The sequence below is a fragment of the Lacerta agilis genome, chromosome 14 (assembly GCF_009819535.1).
Source record: "Lacerta agilis isolate rLacAgi1 chromosome 14, rLacAgi1.pri, whole genome shotgun sequence".
Lineage (NCBI taxonomy): Eukaryota > Metazoa > Chordata > Lepidosauria > Squamata > Lacertidae > Lacerta > Lacerta agilis.
Window position 1 is genome coordinate 11,174,177 of NC_046325.1, and position 20,163 is coordinate 11,194,339.

At 47.2% G+C, this 20,163-nt stretch overlaps 1 protein-coding gene across 1 annotated transcript; it reads right to left on the bottom strand.

Moving 5' to 3' along the window:
• Positions 1-640: 640 nt before the first annotated feature.
• LOC117058478 (protein KHNYN-like) lies at positions 641-18,550 on the bottom strand. The gene is made up of 8 exons (XM_033169658.1): positions 18,255-18,550; positions 12,867-13,163; positions 9,973-11,801; positions 7,721-7,851; positions 6,542-6,638; positions 4,620-4,727; positions 3,656-3,757; positions 641-1,859 (listed from the first exon to the last, which is right to left on the bottom strand). The coding sequence occupies exons 2-8, from the start codon at positions 13,083-13,085 to the stop codon at positions 1,535-1,537; spliced, it is 2,811 nt and encodes a 936-aa protein (XP_033025549.1). The 5' UTR covers positions 13,086-13,163; positions 18,255-18,550; the 3' UTR covers positions 641-1,534.
• Positions 18,551-20,163: the final 1,613 nt, after the last annotated feature.

A 20,163-nucleotide genomic window follows, 5' to 3' on the forward strand; every position in this document is an offset into this window, starting at 1 on the left:
CCAGGGGTTGCCATTGCAGGATAAATATATTTGGGCCGGAGCAAGAGAGTGGAAGGAATCATTTGGGAACCTCCCCTTAAGAAAACATAACCAAGTTGTGCATGTTTGTTCCTGAAATCAAGGAGCGGGTTGTCAGCTATGTGTGGATAAAATTGGACATTGTTTTGAATGAAGATGGTAGGCTGAAGCTTTCAAAACATGCCCTTGTCTTAACCACTGGTTTTGGGGTTTTCCATAGAATTCCTGAGCATTGTCTGGTACGGGGGCTCCTAGGTGTCTATATTTTATTCATTCTCCTGTAAAGTTGCAAATTCTTTCATTCCATGACCAACAAACATGTAGCTTGGTCAAGAAAACAGGTTTATTTTATTTTTAGCTTTTATAAACAGTCCAGTTTTTGTTTTTGTTTTTTGACATCCCAGGAAAACAAAACAAAATTTCTTCTTTTCCTTGATTGGGATTTGGATATTTTGCCATTTTCTAAGTAACGGAGAAGAATTTTCATTTCATTATTTTTAAGGGAAATATATATATATATATATATAATAATTTGTTATCCCAAACTGAAAGAGCACACTATAATCTACATGTGGGGTTTAAATTTAAGAAATTAGAATCATATTAATATTTAGTTGTAAAATTTAGAAAGTGTGCTCAACAATGTTTATGGGACAGATTCTTTAAACAGTAAAAAGGCATTTCGTTCAGCCCAAGACATCATCTAAAACAGTTCCAGTTTATGGATATGTGCCTTTGCCTGTCATATTAGGATTTATTCCGTAACTTGGAAGGTGTACAAGGGCCTTGCAAGGACCTGTCCTAGGACTAACCCTAAGACACCTGAAAACGTCTCTTAAGTTGGTCTGGAATGAATACAACTGCCATGTTATTTTTTTTATCCCACAGACCCCTGGGCGATGTAATATTGTGTGGAGGCTTGAGAATCCTGTCAGGAATCCGCCTCATGGAACATTTCCCACAATTCCATGGTAGTGTGAAGAGGCCATGACAGTTAAATCAGTTTAAATTCACAGTGAAGACTTGCCCAACCATGAAGGTTGAAGGACGTGGGGCGTATTGCTCTGTGTAGCTTCGGCTGGGCTTGCTGTATGGGCTTGCTGACATGGTGCCTTCCAAATGTTGTTGGACTCCCATTCCCATCAGCCCCAGCCAGCACAACTAATGGTCAGGGATGATGCCAACAACATCCAGTAAGCACAACTGTTGGCTACCTCCCGGCACGCAGCATCTTAAACCCTGAGTTACCTTAATGTTAGGTGCTTTTTGAACTGATAATTATTGCTACTGGCTAATGAGGAGAACCATCAACGGCTCTGCGATTTTCGTACTAAGGGAGTTCTGAGGGGAAATGATCTACCACGCGGTGTTAGGTAGCAAAAAGTTCTTCTGTATCCCTCAGGGAGAGACAGCTGGCGCTGAAAACCAGTCATACCAGCGAGGGCGAGCTCATTCTGGACGCAGATGCATGGATAAATGCACAGCCCCCCTTGGGAGACAACAAAAGTTTTCTGGCTCAGAAACTGAGGCTCAGTATCGCCTCCGAAAGCTTGTTGAGGTCATAGCAGCAGGGCTCCCGCATGAGCACAAAATCAACCCTCTTGTCTTGGCCCACAAAGATCTCCAGGAGGTCTCTCCTCAGCCGCTCGGTGTCGTCCTTGGGCCGGAGCTGCTCCTTCTCCGGCGAGCTCTGTTTATGGCCCTTCCTTCGATCTGCGAGCAACCCTCCAGGTGGCTTCCTGTCTCGAAGCTGAAGGACCTCCGTCTGCGAGGCACGGCCCACGGGGACAGACACAGGCACGGACCGGCCGGCGAAGGAGTGGCAGTTTGGGGCCTTGCTCCTGCAATGGTGAAGGGACGTAAAGCTGGTTTCAGGAAGGAGGGTCAGGAAGGAAGGGTTTAGATGGTGGAGACAAACCCTTTTAACTACAACCAAAACAAAACAAAAAATTAAAAAAATCCTTCCAGTAGCACCTTAGAGACCAACTTAAGTTTGTTCTTGGTATGAGCTTTCATGTGCATGCACATTTCTTCAGATACACTGAAACAGAAATGTGCATGCACACGAAAGCTCATACCAAGAACAAACTTAGTTGGTCTCTAAGGTGCTACTGGAAGGATTTTTTTTATTTTTTGTTTTGTTTTGACTATGGCAGACCAACACGGCTACCTACCTGTAATTTTTAACTACAGTCATATCTCGTGTTGAGTTAGCTTCATGTTGCGTCTTTTCGGCTTGCGATCGTGGCAAACCCAGAAGAGTATACTTCCAGATTTCGTCGCACACACAGAAGCGTTCTGCGCGCTTCGCACATGTGCAGAAGCCCTCTGTCGCTCTCCACACTTGCGCAGAAGCGCCGCTCTAGTTGCGGACTTTTCGGGGTGCAAAGAGCACCCTGGAACAAAACGTGTCCACAACTAGAGGTACCACTGTAGAAGGTCTTGAGGGGAGAAACCCATGTTGCAGAAGGCAGCAGGGCAAGACAGTGAGGCGTTCTCTTCATCATTGGCCATTCTTCAAGACTGCCTTAGAGGGCAAGGTTAAAAGAAAAAAGAAAAGCCTTGGCTTTTTTGAGACCCAACTGCTATTTAGCTCCTCTCCTCCCAGAACTGCCTCCATAACTGACCATTCCTCATAACTGCCTCAGGCAGAGAGGCGAGAAAGCGAGGCCCACGGCATCGACCTCCCTGGAACCGGCTGCCATTTGGTTTAACTTTGTCCCAAGAGCTGCCTCCTGGCCATTATGCAGCAATATATATAAAAAAATCCAATACCTGAACCGTAGAATCATAGAATCATAGAGTTGGAAGAGACCACAAGGTCCATCCAGTCCAACCCCCTGCCAAGCAGGAAACACCATCAAAGCATTCCTGACAGATGGCTGTCAAGCCTCCGCTTAAAGACCTCCAAAGAAGGAGACTCCACCACACTCCTTGGCAGCAAATTCCACTGTCGAACAGCTCTTACTGTCAGGAAGTTCTTCCTAATGTTTAGGTGGAATCTTCTTTCTTGTAGTTTGAATCCATTGCCCCGTGTCCGCTTCTCTGGAGCAGCAGAAAACAACCTTTCACCCTCCTCTATATGACATCCTTTTATATATTTGAACATGGCTATCAGATCACCCCTTAACCTTCTCTTCTCCAGGCTAAACATACCCAGCTCCCTAAGCCGTTCCTCATAAGGCATCGTTTCCAGGCCTTTGACCATTTTGGTTGCCCTCCTCTGGACACGTTCCAGCTTGTCAGTATCCTTCTTGAACTGTGGTGCCCAGAACTGGACACAGTATTCCAGGTGAGGTCTGTTTACCTTCCACTCCCCATTTCTTCCCTTTCGTATCTTAAATATCAGTGCTACTGTTATAAAATATCAACTGCCGTTTGAACCCTTTTGCAAGCCAACCTGAACTTGGAAGGATATGCGGCAGTATAATTTTCACCCAGGTTTGTTTTAGCTCCAACCCACATACTTCTCTTCTCTGGCCACAAGAGGATGCAGTGTCACCATGCACTGAAATACAAATGTTTTGTGGTTGGAAACCAGGGGACACAAACAAAGGGTGTTTTCCTAGGGACAGCTGCTTGCCCATGAAGACTTTTAAACTCAGCTAGATCACTTGTTCCATGTGTGGGTGGATACCTGGGGGTTTTCTTCAGGAATTCTGCAATGGTGGGCCCGTCTCGTCCCAAGGGGTCATCGGGAACCATGAAAATATTCCCCACGAAGATGTACTGCAGAAGGCTGGATGGTACACAAAGAAAGAGAGTCAAGAAGGGTAAAGTAAAGATGGAGGCGACGTATTAAGGCAAGGGGGCTCTAATCCAAACCAGTTTCACGGGCACTTCCTGTTGCAAAGAAAAGGAACTGGTGGCACACATTCAGGCCACATCTGCACGACTCATTTAAAACATTATTACATACCACTTTAATAGTCATGGCTCTCTCCCCCCGCCCCCAAGAATCCTGGGAACTGTAGTTCATTACATGCGCTGAGCTATAACTCCCAGTTTTTGAACCACCATCCCTCTTTCCTAGGGAACTCCAGGAACTGTAGCTCTGGGAGGCCAGTACTGTACAGCTCTCTGAACAATGTTAAGGGTGTGGGGAATAGTAGCTGTGTGAGAAGATAAACTACAATTCCCAGGATTCTTTGGTCATGTGCTTTAAATGTGTGGTGTGTTCAAGTCCAGGCCATTGGTTCATCTACCTCGGTGTTGTTTTTTTTATCATTTATTAATTATTAACAGGTCACTTCTGTGCCAAAATGGCTTCTAAGTAGTTTGCAACTATAAAACCAATACGTAATTAAAACACACAACAACAGGCAGGTTGTTGTTGCTCTTTCTGGACATGCCAGGGAGTGAGCCTCTCGTCACTAAGCTGCAGCCCTTCTGCTTAAGCCCAGGAGCCAGAGAGCAATTCTTCAACTTCCCTGATCTACCCAGTTCCCAAGCCACAGATCAAACAGCAACCAAAGCTCTCCAGAGAAGGTGGGCGATATCCCCATTCTTTTCCCACTCTGACCAACCCTGAAAGCCCGGCACAATCGAGAGGGTCAAAAGGAAGAAGAAGAAGGCTACTCTGTCACCAGTTCCCACAGCACCTTTCTTTAATGATTCTGATCCATTTCTTCGACTCTTTCGCAAGATCCCGGAACTGGTCGTTGGTGACGATGACGCCGTTGGTCTGTTCCGCTAGTTTGAGCATGAACCTGCCGGCACAGAAAGGGAAGAAAACGCCTGTCAAATAGAATATTTTTTAAAAAAAATTTTAGTGGTCTGCCACAGAACCACAGCCATGTTGCAAAGGGTTCTGGGACAGAGGCTGGGCTTAACGCTGTCACTGGCAAAGCCTGTAAGACATCATGGCTGTCTCTCTTAAACCGAGGGTTCACCCAAACTCTCTCTCTCTCTCTCTCTCTGTGTGTGTGTGTGTGTGTGTGTAGCAGGAGATCAACAAAAAGAGAACAATGCTATGTTTCAAGGAAGCTTGTCTGCCATTACTGACCTCCTTACTGAGGTCAAGCTGCGAGTTTACACAAAAACTGGAACCCAATGGAAACCCACTGCAATAACGTCATCCTCCACTCCAGGCCAGGATGGCACAGTAGCTTAGTGTGTTGGATTTCAACCAGGGAGACCAGAGTTCAAATCCCTCCTAATGTTACTGGACTACAACTCCTATCATCCCTGGCCATTGGGCCATGCTGGCTGAGGCTGATGGGAGTTGGAGTGCAGCAGTACGCTGATGGGATTGTTGTGAGGATATAACGGAAGGAGGATAAAAATATACCAAGGAAATGGAACACACTTGAGAATTTGGTTTTGGAATATCACTCTCTGTGGTGTGACTGACATCACTTCAGAATTTCACTCTATGTCTTGGTAGCCACAACATGCTTCAGTTCCTTTCTGTGATAACCACCCTTTCATATCTTGTCAGTTACACCATGACTCAAAAATCATGCCTGCCACCCCCACCCCGGGCCCATCTGCTGGCAGAGTCATTTCCTACTTCTGCCCCCAAACCCTCATACTTGTGACCTCATCAAAGCATAGCGATATCCAGTGACTTGACATCTGGAAAGCCCAACCTGGGGGAAATCCCAGGGAAGGTCCAAGTTGAAGCAAAAAAAAAAAAAAGACCAGAAAAAGAGAGGATATTTTCATCAGTTTCCACCACACACAAAAAACCCACCACCGCTCGCCTTGAAGAAAGCGAAAAACCGAAACAGCAATGTTTTATTGACTGATCGGTTTAGAAGAGATCAAACCCTTCCACTGACTAAACAGGCGCACAGGAACGTTTTGATTGACTAAAACAGGTCTGGGCAGGAAGTAGATTCGATGGTTTGCAGGAGATCTGTGAAGGTTTCCGACACCCAGTTGTTTTAACAACAGTTAAGGCAGGCATAGGCAAACTCAACCCTCCAGATGTTTTGGGACTACAACACCCATCATCCCTAGCTAACAGGACCATGATGGGAGTTGTATTCCCAAAACATCTGGAGGGCCGAGTTTGCCTATGCCTGAGTTAAGGGTTCTCTTCCCCACCCAAATTGGCCAGTTGTAATTCTTGTTCTGTAGTAACACAGGTGAAGATCTGAATTTATACATGCATCACAGTGCATGGGCTCATGGGGTGCAGCAGATAATTGGCTCCACCCCCCAAGGCACCACTTTGCACCTGGCTCCGCCCCCAACATCATTCCTTTGATTTTAGCCAAAAACAAAAGTGCGTCCTCAATTCTGTCCAACCTTTGGCTAAACTCTCAGACCAAACAGACCTTTCATTTCTCCTGCAGAGCTGTACTGAGCTCCAGCATTCCACTCCTTCCCCACCAATATTTAAAATAATAGCTGAACATTCCATGATCTCACAGCAGGTAGACCAACGGCAGAGAGAGATCAGGGAGATTGCTCACACAGGGAACAGCCACTCGGTGCCGACAGGCGAACCTGTGCCGTGTCTGATACAGAGAAACGCTGAATTGCCTTTATGGTAAGTTCAGAGAGATCTGCTGACCTGTCATCGTACGGCACAATGCCCCTCCCATCTATTTTGCGTGATGGCGTGACGGAGAGGATGCTCAGGTTCTGTAACTCAATCAAAAAGTGCTGCTCTGTGGTTGGGGGAAAGGGAGAGAGAAAAACAGAGAGGAATGACACCTGCATTTCAATGACTCATCATTTCTTATTGGGGCTGTGGCAGTTGCAGCCTGATCTCATCCATGTTTGTTTGGAAGAACAGTAAGTGTCCTTGATTCCAGTTAAGACTTACTCCTCAGTAGGTAGATGGCCTTTCATGAGGAACACAGGAGGTTGCCTTAAACTGAGCAAGACCCATTGGGTCCATCGACCTCAGTGGGTTCTCTCCCAGTCCTACCTGGAGATGCCAAGGACTGAATGCTGGAGTCTTCTTCTTCATGCAAGGCAGATGTTCTTCCCCCAAGTGTGGGGAGGCTTCCCTAATCTAGTGCCCTCCAGATGCTTGCATAGCAGGGCGTGGGACTGGATAACCCTTGGGGTCCCTTTCAAATTTTATGATTCTATGTTGATAAGATTAAAACTCCCGTGCTGGCATGAGTTCTGGGGAAATCCCTAGACCGCCTAATGTTGTTGGACCCCAACCACCAACAACTCTGTCCAGGGTGGTCAATAGTCATAACTGATAGGAGCTGGAGCCCAACAACAGCTGGAAGGCCACAGGTTTCCCCCATCCCTAATTATTTTTAATAAAATATACTTATGCACACTCAAAGCTACAATGGCTGCATCTAGAACAGGCGTTCTAGTTGATCTTCGAAACAGCAGAGAATGTCTCTTTTAAGAATGGAGCATAACATGAGAATATACACATCGAGTCCTGTTGGATCAGAACCAAGGTTCGTCCAGTCCAGCATCCTATTCTCACTGTGGCCGACCAGATGCCCATAGGAAGCCTGTAAACAGGACATGAATGCAACAGCACTCTCCCCACTTAAGATTTTCACCAACTGGCCTTCAGAGGCTCACTCCCTCTGACAGCGGTGGGGCCTGAGGCCACTTGTCTCTGCATCAATTAAAAGCAGATTGCCCTATCTTTCTTACTAATACACAGATCAATCCAAATAATCAGTTAATGGCTTTTTAAAAGCAACAACACTACCCCCAAAAAATATCGTCTGAGTTCTCACCCAATAGGTGGGAGCCAGCCATCTCTCACCTCTCACATTGGAGTCTTCTTCCATCCGATGTGCAGGTACTAAGACGGTCACTTCCCGGTGCCCACGGTCCCAGAAATATTGTACTGCCAGAGCGATGCCCCGGCATGAGAAGAACTGGTTCAGACCGTGCCTACGAGGACAGAAGATGGCACTCAAAATGGCAGGAACCATGTCAACTCGACTATAAGATGAATCGCTTAGGTGAATCCACTGGCTATCCCAGTGACTAAAGCAAAGGAAGCAAGATACAGAGCAGATCAAGGAAGGACTTCTGTGTAAAAAGCATGGATCCAAGCTGTTTTCCGCTTGACCCACACTTTCTAGGCACAGATCCAAGCAGTTTTCCTGTTGCCCCGCTCCTTTCAAAGGGAAAAACCACTCTTTAGCTATAGATCAGAACAAATAGCAATCCGGGGGAAACCCAAGATGCTGTTTGCTCCAAATGAATACTAAAGAGCCGTTTTCTCAAGGGAAAGCAGTGGGAGAAGAGGAAGTGTGGATAACCCTGGGGTTAGCACCACTGCGTGTTTTAGAGCAGTGACTTCCAAACGTTCCCCCCCCCCACAGACCACTTGAAATTGCTGAAGATCTTGGAGAACCACTCAGTGATTTTTCTGCCTGCTGTAGCAATCGCAGTGTGCTATGCTAGATGCGGTATGATTTTCAGTTCTATTTTTTATTACTTTTATTTCTCATATAGATACATATGAAATAAAAGTGGCAATAATAATAATAATAATAATAATAATAATAATAATAATAATAATTTATTTGTACCCCGCCCATCTGGCTGAGCTTCCCCAGCCACTCTGGGCGGCTCCCAAACGAATGTTAAAACAATACAGCGTTAGATATTAAAAACGTCCCTAAACAGGGCTGCCTTCAGATGTCTCTTAAAAATAGGATAGCTGCTTATTTCCTTGACATCTGATGGAAGGGTGTTCCACAGGGAGGGCGCCACTACAGAAAAGGCCCTCTGTCTGGTTCCCTGTAACTTCACCTCTCGCAATGAGGGAACCACCAGAAGGCCCTCAGCGCTGGATCTTGGTGTCCGGGCTGAACAATTAAAAGTCAATATGAATATTTAATATGATGGGTGTGCTATCTCCCATCTTGAAACACAAATCCACAGACATGCTGCAGACCACCTGAAGGAAGCTCACAGGCCACAGGTGGTCCATGGACCAGTTTGGGAACTCCCATTTTAGAGAACTGGTGAGCTACAAATGTAGATAAGCCTTTCCTTGGCTAGCCAAGGCAAAATTCCTAGAAGGTACTATTTTTTTTTTAACTTTAACTGTATATATAAGTCCAACATGGAGAACCTGTTCTCCCAATGCTTTTGGGCCTCCCAGCTCACACCAGACCCAGCCAGCATGACCAATAGTCGGAGATGATGGGAGCTGGAGTCTTAACATCTGGAAAGCCACAGCAACCAACAGGGGCTGTTGGGGACTTCAGGAAGGTATACTCTACCACAGCCACACTGGAGATTATACCTCTATGAGGGCAACAAAGACCTCCTAACAACTCCTTATCCAACTATAGTCCCCAGGATTCTTTGTGAGAAACTGTTTAAAGCAGTTATGTGCAGATGGGGTTTAAAAGACATCCCCCCAACAAATTCACCATTATTAGTTTTCTTATTGTTTGAGGTCACACATTATGGTAAACCAATCTCCTTGGATTAAACCAGAGATTAGAGACCCTGCACCCTCCAGATGTTGTTTGACTCCAACTCTTATCAACCTCAACCACCATGGTGAATGGCCAGGGATTATGGGAAACATCTGTCCAGAAACATCTGGTTCTCCATCTCTTGACTTAACGTTCTGTCTGAACCTAGGACCCTGGTATGTTTCCCCCGACAAACCACAATCCATAGACCAATACAAACCATTGTTTAAGCCTTGTTAAAGGGAAACAAACCACCATATCAGGTTCATACATAACACTAAGCTATATATCCCTCCTTGGTTTGTTTATGCGCTTAAAGAAAAGGGAAGAGCAAAACAGAAATGATTGAGCTGCACAACCCAGCATGCCCTCCAGAAGTTGCTAGGCTAGAACTCACATCATCCTTGACCATTTGCCAGGCTGGCCTGGACGGCTAGGTATTGGAACCCACTAACATTTGAAAAAAATGTCCACAAGATAGCTACCTCTGGTTTATAACAACCTCTGGTTTATAACGACCTCATTTGCCACAGGAAGAGCCCATTCCCAGGCTCCCTACAAACACACCACTCACATCATGGCCACATTGCTGCCATCAATAATGATCATCCGTAGGTTCTTCTTCCCTGGCGTGTTGGCCAACTTGAGCTTGAACTCAGACTGGAGGGCCTCCTCAAAGCGCTGGGCTCCGGTTACTGTAGGAACAGAGCCTTGGTGGGGGAGCCCTAAGCTGGTGCTTTCTGCCGACTGGCTCCCCTCAGAATCGGACGTCGAGAACAGGTGACCACTGGGGGAAGGAGAGAAAGCAGCAACTTCTGGGTTGACTGGCAACAAACTGATGCCCTCGTGGAAAGGGGACCCACTGTTCCCCCCTCTCTCCTGAGGCCTCTGAGGCGAAGATTCCCTGTGATTCAAGATGGTCGCCCTCCGGGCACCAAGGTGTCCTCCATGTTCTAGCTTTGCTGCTGAGGCCCCCATCGCACCCTCAGCCTCCTCTTGGTGTTCCCCCTTCTCATTGAGCCGCCTCAGCAAACCTGCCAATGGGGCTCCTGTCTGTATCTCTGTGGGGATCTCGCTTGGCGAGTGGCCACAGTTGGCTGCAGCTGCTTTGATGAGTTCCCGGAGATACTCATTTTCATCCTGGTCCTTTTCTGGTGGAGAAAGAGAGTTCTCTCTTCCCCCAGGCTCCGTCTGCGGTAGGACAACCCCTTCTTTCTGGGAGGCCTCTGCCATCTGGACCCTGTCCAGGATAGTTGAAGGTGCCTCACGTACCCCACCCTCTAAGAGTATCTTCTTGACCACCCGTTCCTCATAGCCCATGGTTTTAAAGAAGTTCAGCCTCATCTTGAACTCCTTCTCCGTCCACGATGACAACAGGACATCTGACGATGGCTCCTCTTCACTGGTTTCCTCAGGCAAGCTGGCAGGGCTCGGGTCCCTTGCACAAAGAACATCCTTCCCCTTGTGACGATCCTGCAAAGACTCAGCTTGGCCTCCGTAAACAGGAAGAAACCGAGCCTGTGCATTTGGAATAGGTTTAGGGGAACTCTTGGGAAGTGCTGGCCTCGTGTGGGTTGTCACCTCAGGCCAACCCTGAGGACCATTCAAGCAAGACAGGTCGTGCTGAGGCCTACTGGGGAATTCAGTCTCACCAAAGCCTCTGGGGAAGTCAACCTTTGACACCTGAGGTAGAGTTTGGTCTTGAGGCCTACCAACCGCGACAGGCAAGTCAGTCCTAACATCTCGAGGCCTGAAAGAGTACTGCGGTTGTGTAGCTTCTTGTGGGGACTTGTGAGGAGATGCTTCAGGCCTAGCAAAGCCTGCAGTCAAATCAATGGTAGAGTCTCCAGTTCTACTTTGTTCTCGGACTCTACTGAGTCCCATGGGCAAGCCAAAGGTATTTTTACTCGGAGACTGAGGCCTGCCGCCACCACCCATGTTAGTTTCCCAGCCCACCAAATGGTCTTGCCCGAGGGTTGGTGCCCAACATCCGTTCCTTCGCCCGTGCTCCCCATCTTCTTCCTGAATCTCCTTCACCAAATTGAGCAACTCCTCCTTGACCGAGGTGGGAAGGATCAAGAGGTCCATAGCGTGTTTGTCATTGTAGGTTTCCACCAGCTCCAGGAAGGCCCGCTTGACTTGGGTCTCCTGTTCCTCGGGCAGCCTGAGGTTCTTCTGGTGCTTTTCCACAAACTCCTGGATCCGGCTCTGCGCCATGACGAAGGATTCAGCCAAGCCCGAGACTAACAGAGTGCCAGGGTGAAGGAAAGTAAGGTTGGCAGATGTCCCTTGGGTGAGGCAGTCTAGGAACAACCCCTGGGCTCCCAGAAATATGCACTGCATGTCTTTGGGGTAGTAAACCTCTTCACTCAGCTCCGGCGCACAGAGACCTTTGATGTATTCCTGGAAAATAGAGCATATGTGATATTGCAGTTGGTATCCCCATGATGAAAAACCCTGCCACCCCTGGGAACACATACCATGCAAGGCGGTTTTATGATATACTGAGATTCTCCACATCCTGTCATTACCAGACGAAGGCCTGTGTGCATCAGAATACAAATGCTGCTGGGACATACGACCTTTACAGGGGAGTTTTGCCATGGTGGCATTCCCATGCAGGGCATAATGCTCACTTCTGCTCTTTACAAAGGGCCATAGATCAACATCAGAGCATTTGTTTTTGCATGTAGAAGGTCCCAGAACTGTTCCCCACAATCTCCAATTAAAGAATCTCGGAAGGCAGGCAGCAAAGAAAGACCCCCATGTGAGACCCAGGAAAGCCCCTGCAAGCCAGAAAAAAAATTACTTGGCAGGACAGATCTATGGTCTAAGGCAGTAAAAGGCTACTTCATGTGGTGATATATAGCCACGTGGTTTGGGAAGGGCTGTGGCTCAGTGGGAGAGCATCGCGCTTGCATGCAGGTGGTCCCAGATTGAATCCTCAGCATCTCCACTTAGGGCTGCCCCAAAACCTGGAGAGTTGCTGCCCATCAGTGCAGGCAATACTGAGTTAGATGGAGCAATGGGCTGACTCAGCATAAAGCTGCTTCCTATGCTTGTATGTTCCAGGTGTGCTGGGTGCTTATTTTAACAGCAGCAAAGAAGAGGCCAGCGGGTGGCATCTCTGTCCTGGAGAGCCAGTGTGGTGTAGTGGTTAAGAGTGGTAGACTTGTAATCTGGGGAACTGGGTTCGCGTCTCTGCTCCTCCACATGCAGCTGCTGGGTGACCTTGGGCTATTCACACTTCTCTGAAGTCTCTCAGCCTCACTCAACTCACAGAGTGTTTGTGGTGGGGGAAGAAGGGAAAGGAGAATGTTAGCCGCTTTGAGACTCCTTCGGGTAGTGATAAAGCGGGATATCAAATCCAAACTCTTCTTCTTCTTCTTCTGGATTCCAAAAGCTAGTCAATGGAGACCCACAGAAGCCCTTACTGCCTCCCTCCCTCCCTCTCCTGCCCTCTCGCACCTTTGCCCTCTGCAAATTCTCTCTGCATCCCTGCAGCTGCAGCCAGATCTTCCTCTCTCCCTGGAGGTCCTCGCTGGGGCTCTGTGCCGACCCCAGGACCCCCAGGACATTCAGCTCCACCCCAAAGAGCTGTTCGATCCTGGGGCGCTGCTGGGTCACCAACTCCCGCACCTCCTCGGAGACGGCAAATTCGTCCAGGGTCCTGCCACTGCTCGTCATGGCGGGAGATCACGACCACTGGCTGCGGGGCCACGTTTCCGTTCTGGCGATGAGGCAGGCCGTTACGTGGATAATGAACTGCGGAAGGAAAACACAGGTTGAATGGGGGGCGGGGAGGAAGGTTCTGGACGAAACCTGAATTTGAAACGCAGCAGTTCGAAAGTGCAAGCAGTTCAAAGTGCAAGTAGATAAATAGGTACCGCTCCGGTGGGAAGGTAAACGGCGTTTCCGTGCACAGCTCTGGTTCGCCAGAAGCTGCTTAGTCATGCTGGCCACATGACCCAGAAGCTGTACGCCGGCTCCCTCAGCCAGTAACGCGAGATGAGTGCCGCAACCCCAGAGTCGGACACGACTGGACCTAATGGTCAGGGGTCCCTTTACCTTTACCTAAGGGAGAAGATGCAACTCCTGCAGGTAAAGGAAGAGAGCAGACGAGGAGGAGCTCATCGGCACAAGATCCACAAGAGCTAAAACGCAAGCCGCAATTCAGCGGCACACAGAAAGCCCACAGAATACTTAGACCTTTATTTTCAATTCTTCTTGATTTTCTTTTTATAAAGCAGTCAAGGTCCTAGTTAAGAAGTAGCCAGGCCAGGCCCACAAAAGCCCAAGAAGCTGCAGAATTAACATTTTCACACCATTCCAAGGTTAGCAAATTCAGAATGAATTATGGGGGGGAAATAACTACATAAAAAAAATGTAAAATAATCGCGCAAAAATAGGATTGTTTAAAAATGCATTGCAAGAGGAATTAGGCAATGCATGACTTGCCAAATCCTCTGACCTACCTAAAGCATGCATTTATGCTACAGTCTTTTAATACGTTTCTAGCGTAGAGCTGACATGGGCCTGGGCTGTGAGATAGCGAGGTTTGGTGCTTGGTTTTACAGTATTTGAAAACATGGAGAAGAGCGTAAAAAGAAGAGAAGAAGAAGAGTTTGGATTTGACATCCCGCTTTTCACTACCCGAAGGAGTCTCAAAGCGGCTAACATTCTCCTTTCCCTTCCTCCCCCACAACAAACACTCTGTGAGGTGAGTGGGGCTGAGAGACTTCAGAGAAGCGTGACTAGCCCAAGGTCACCCAGCAGCTGCATGTGGAGGAGCGGAGACGCGAACCCGGTTCCCCAGATTACGAGTCTACCGCTCTTAACCACTACACCACACTGGGCTGCTTTGCAGATTGTACAAGCAAAACCAAGAGGTTCGCGGCCAGAAATATTGAGACCAAAAGATAAACCTGGTCAAAATTAGCATATAGTGTTAAGTACTGTGCAACACATACACACACAAACAGAGAGACCCGAGAGCTTTTCCTCTTGGGCATCTAGCATTTTAAGTCAATAGCAAATGCATGCATAAAATCAACTTTACGTTTATAAAAAAAATTAAAAATACCTGTAGGTGCCTAGGGCTTTGTCAACCAATCCAGTGCCTTTGGACTTATGGGCCCAACACTGGCAGGCGGGCCAAAAAAAAGACAGAAAATTCTTTTTGTATGCCACAACAGCAGCTAGAATATTGCATGCAAAAAATTGGAAAACACAAGACATACCTAAAATAGAAGAATGGCAAATGAAGATGATGGAATATATGGAACTGGCCGAAATGACTGGACGAATCCGCGACCAGAAGGAGCAGACGATAGAACAAGATTGGAGCAATTTTAAAGTGTATTAAAAAAAATATTGTAATATTTCTTAAAGAGGAAGTTTTTGGAAGAAATTGATGCTTAGGTTTGTGTTTATAATGGTGAATAATTAGAAAACGGTTTTAAAAAGTTAGACAATGATAGAGAAGAATATTAACTAAGGAATAGAATTAGGAACGCTTATAATGATTTGGAAGACTGCTAAAGATGTAATATAATGAAATCAGCAGAGAGGGAACTGAGGAAGTCATGATATAGAGTAAGAAAGTACTAAAATGTTTGTATATACACCTATGTGATGAGAGCAAATTTTTATGTTATGGAAATGATGTTTTATGTGTCTTAATTATGTTAAAATCAATAAAAAGTTATTAAAAAAAAAACATTGGCAGGCAGGAGTAACTGGGAGGTCTCAGCTTAAATATATATACCTCTTTACTTACTTCTCCGCGATCCAGAGGGCCAAAAAATATTTATTTGAAAGTGAAAGCTGAAAAAAATATAGGGAAAGCAGCCTGGGCCAGTGGTGTCTTTGATTCTAATGTGCCATCCTGATCAGCATTTGTGTATTAGGAATAAGGCCACAATTGGAAAAGGAAGGAATGAACTGCAACCCCTAAGCCAGTTCAGCAATGCAGGATATGCATATACAGGTAGTAAGTTAACTAATAGTCAATACAGTATTGGGACTTTGTCCCACAGATAGATTCTGAGCCTCTTTCCTGAATTTTCGGGTTTTTCTCTTTTTAAATTAAGTTTCTAGTCCTGTTACATATAGCTATACAAAGAAGATCGGGGGTGGGGTAGAGTGTACCGGCAGTAATGTACCTAATTTCTTAATAAGGCATAAACCCGCTCTCACATTTCTGCGTTGTGTAAAACAGGGGACACTAATTAATGATTGGCCCTGCAGGGCTGTAGTGAGGGCAGGCCAGATAATTACAGTACGCTAGAAAGAAGCCAGGGATTGGACGGAACTGATTAGAAATGTGTTATTGGTAGGGCCAGTGTGGTTAAAGGTAAAGTTAAAGGACTCCTGGACGGTCAAGTCCAGTCAGAGGCGACTATGGGGTTGCGGCACTCATCTCGCTTTCAGGCCGACGGAGCTTGCGTTTGCCCAAAGACAGCTTTCCGGGCCACGTGGCCAGCATGACTAAACCGCTTCTGGTGCAACGGAACACCATGACGGAAACCAGAGCTCATGGAAACGCCGTTTCCCTTCCGACGCAGCAGTACCTATTTATCTACTTGCACTGGTGTGCTTTCGAGCAGCTAGGTTGGCAGGAGCTGGGACAGAGCAACGGGAGCTCACCCTGTCGCGGGGATTCGAACTGCCGACCTTCTGATCGGCAAGCCCAAGAGGGTCAGTGGTTTAGACCACAGCACCACCCACATCCCTAGAGCCAGAGTTTTGGACAGGGAGCTCTGGGTTCAAATCTCCACTCAGCCACAAAACTAACTGGGTGATCTTGGGCCAGTCACTCCTAGCTTAGCTTGCCTCACAGGGTTGTTGTGAGGATAAAATAGAGAAGCGTGAGAGCCAAAAATGGAGCAAATAAGTAAAGTTTTCTTAATGTGAAGCAGGGAAAACATAAGAGGGACAGGGGTTATAGGAAATTGTTGTGCTTGCAAATTAACACTGAAGGGCTATAGCTCAGTGGAAGAGTATTTGCTTTGTTTGCAGAAGGTCCCAGTTTAAATCCCGGGCTTCTCCAGGTGGGGCTGGACACACCTGTCTAAAACCAGGGAGAATCGCTGAGTCAGCTGTGACTCAGTATAAGGAAACATTGCTAAAAGACGAAACAACATCTAAGTCAAGGAGGGGGAAAACCTGTGGCCCTCCAATGTTGCTCAACTCTACCTCTCAACAACCCCAGCAAGTATAACCCATGGTCAGGGATGGGGACAGTTGATTGCAACAACATCCGAACGGCCACAGGACATAAATGCAACCAGTATCAAAAGGATCAAAGTCTACCCAGAGCAAAAGGCTAGTTAGACTGTTGTAAAGGTAAAGGTAAAGGGACCCCTAACCATTAGGCCCAGTTGCAGATGACTGGGTCATCTCAGTTTACTGGCCAAGGGAGCCGGTGCACAGCTTCCGGGTTATGTGGCCAGCATGACTAAGCTGCTTCTGGCGAACCAGAGCAGCGCACGGAAATGCCGTTTACCTGCCTCCCAGAGTGGTACCGGTACCTATTTATCTACTTGCACTTTTATGTGCTTTCGAACTGCTAGGTTGGCAGGAGTTGGGACCGAGCAACAGGAGCTCACCCAGTCATGGGGATTCGAACCGCCAACCTTCTGATCGGCAAGCCCTAGGCTCTGTGGTTTAACCCACAGCACCACCTGCACTGTTATCCTAGGTAAAATATAATGTTCAAGCTCAACATTCCAGCTTGGGGGAGACTAAGTTTCACAAGCATCTGCCTGTTTATTAATTATTCACTGACAGCCTTCTTTTCCCCCAGTGATAAAAGAGGGAAACAGTTTTCTCTGTCTTATAAAGTGTCTTCACGCTGTTTCCCCAAATAATTTTATATCATTCAAAAGCCACAAATAGTAGCAAGAATCTTTGGTGTAGTTTTAGAACTGATGGATTGTTTTGGGGGGTGAGGAGGGTGTTAACCAGAAACTCTGACTGGTTATATTTGTCTCCACTTAGTGGTGGTGGTATATGACTTCAGAAAACTAGCACAAGCCATTGGCATGGGTTTTTAGGGGGATACCAGATTTCAGGGTCCGTAGTTAACACTCCTGTCTTCAAGGGACCGAGCAACGGGATTTAAGAGAGAGCCTTTTGGCACCTTAAAGCCACAATTTATTCTCCCTGGGGGAAAAAACATAGATCTCCTTTTTTTTTTTTTTGTAAAAATAAACACGAAATCTATCCTTCAGCGGAAAGAGAAGAGCCTGAATGTTTAAACGGACAGCAAAGCCTTAAAAGCGAAGTGAAATCCTGCGGCTCATCCATCGGGCAAAACAACACCGCTGGCCTGAAGCGCAAAGAAGCTTTGAGACAAAACACCGAGGCAGGAAACAATCGGATGTACGCAAACAAAAGCTCACACCTCCACACCCCCCGTGACATGCCTTTTCATGCAGAAAGGGCCTTGCAAACAACGAAACGAGCTTTGCTCCAGGAAAACCCTCTCCTGCCTTTGACAGCGCCCAACTGTTTACAACCGATTCCCTCCCTCCCTGCCTAAAAATCTGCGCACCGTTGACCAAGCGCCTCTTGCGCCCTAAGCGTAAAAAAATGTTCCTCTTTAATGCGCCCCCTCCAAAACACACACCCCTTTTTAAAATTCATAGCTACACGTCCTTTTACACAATGTAATCATATTGGGGCAGAGGGGCGATTCCGCGCCTGATCCTTCCCACTCGTGACAGGGAGAAGGATCCTGCCCCGCTTCTCCTTTTCCCAAGGAGACCCCGGCCGTCGGTCCCGGGACACCCATCCCCCTGAGCCCTCCCCACCCGCCTACCCGACATTTGGCAGCTCTCCTCCGTCTCCTACCCGCTGGAGTCGGCGAGGGAGTCCCAGCAACGCCGGGCCGAGGGTGAGGATCCAGCCAATCCCATCTCTCGCCTCGTCTAGGTTTTGGTTTTGTTTCTCATCGCTTCTCGACCCGAATTTCAGCTTCCATTTTGGAGCGATGCGGAAACGCCTGAGCAGCCGCGGAGTTTCCCTGCTGGGCGGCGCGTCTCGGTCAAGGGAGGAAGGAGGGCTTTCACTTTGCAAAAAGCTTCCTGTACAAGTTTTTAAACTTCCTCCCTTGCGGTGCGAAGCGCGTTACTTGCGAAATTCAGGGACGATGGGGGGCCTCTTCCTCCTCCTCCTCCTCTCTACCCTAGGAGAGGGTCTGAGCATGGGAAGAGTTCTGCGCAACCAGAAATTATTGGAGGAGAAAGGACCGTTGCTGAAAGGGGTCGTGGCTCAGTGGTGGCGCACGACCTTCGCACGCAAGAGGTCTCGGGTTCAGTCCCGGGCACCTCCAGGTAGGGCTGGGGAAAATAGCCAGTCTGAAAGGCCAGAGAGCCCCTGCCAGTCAGTGTGGGCAGGCATGAGCTAGAATGAACCAATGGTCTATCAACTCGTTTCTAAGGACTGGGGGGGGGGGGAGCCTCTGTTCATATAACCCAGTCCCAGACTGTTCGGGGCTTTAAATTCTGCTGGGATAGCTTTGAAGCTACACCATGAGATTCTTGGGTCCGAGCCCCACTTTGGGCAAAAGATTCCTGCATTGCAGGGAGTTGGACAAAGAACTAGATGACCCCCGTGGTTCACTCCCGAATCTAAAATTCTAATATTCTAAAAATGGTTAAGACCATTAGCGCTTCTTACACCGAACCCAGAAACAAATAGGCAGCCAAATGAAACCAGCTAGAGCTGAAAGGCATTCAGGAACATCCTGAGTTCACACACACACATCTGACACATGCAAATTTAGTTCTCCAGTAGTACAGAATACTCCGTGAGATCTCCATCCCTACATCGGTGGTGATTTGAAGGCAGGTGTCAGACAAGAGATTGCCATTACTATCACACACACACACCCTTTGTTTTTTTAAGAAAGCAAGAACAGGATGGCCAAAGATGGGCATAATGAGAAGAACTAAGGCAGGAAAGTCTGGAAGGGATTATGGAAATTGTAGGAATCACTCATTTCTCAGCCCCGCTCCCCCTCTCCACTGCCATGCCCTGGCAAAAAGATATTAAAAAGCCATTAGATTCAAAGGTTATTATTTGGCTCTTCTAGCTCCAACAGGACAACGCTTATCCCGGCGCTAAAGACAGGTATACTTTCCTCCTCTGCTTCCCTTCGCTTGTAGTTTTTGCCCATATTTCTTAGAATAGTTAGGGAATATTTTACTCTTTAATCGAGGTGTGTATGTGTTGCAATCTGCTACCTGCTTAGACTGCAACTTTGCCACCCAAAGCAGCAGTTTTATATAATCTGTCACTCCTATTTTCTATAATAAACCAAGCTTTCGTTCTTTATTTGTGTGAGGGTTCCTTGTGGACACACACATCCATAACAAGAAGTGCTCATCATAACTCCAGCAAAAGATCCTAGACTTCTCAGCAGTGTGCACATGAATATACCTGTTACAGGTGGGTAGCCGTGTTGGTCTGCCATAGTCGAAACAAAATAGAAAATTCTTTCCAGTAGCACCTTAGAGACCAACTGAGTTTGTTCTTGGTATGAGCTTTCGTGTGCATCTGAAGAAGTATCTGAAGAAGTGTGCATGCACACGAAAGCTCATACCAAGAACAAACTCAGTTGGTCTCTAAGGTGCTACTGGAAAGAATTTTCTATTTTGTTATGAATATACCTGTACATGAGTGCTGGTTGCGCACATGTGAATCCAGGTACACACTCGCGTAACACACCCTCTGTTTAAAAGCTTCCCCATGAAGGAGA

Coding starts and splice junctions, on each gene's coding strand:
- LOC117058478 (XM_033169658.1), bottom strand. CDS start 13,085: ATGACGAGCAGTGGCAGGACCCTGGACGAATTTGCCGTCTCCGAGGAG. Junction 6,639..7,720: donor AGAAGACTCCAATGTGAGAG/GTGAGAGATGGC, acceptor CCCCAACCACAG/AGCAGCACTTTTTGATTGAG. Junction 1,860..3,655: donor TTCCTGAAGAAAACCCCCAG/GTATCCACCCAC, acceptor TCACCATTGCAG/GAGCAAGGCCCCAAACTGCC.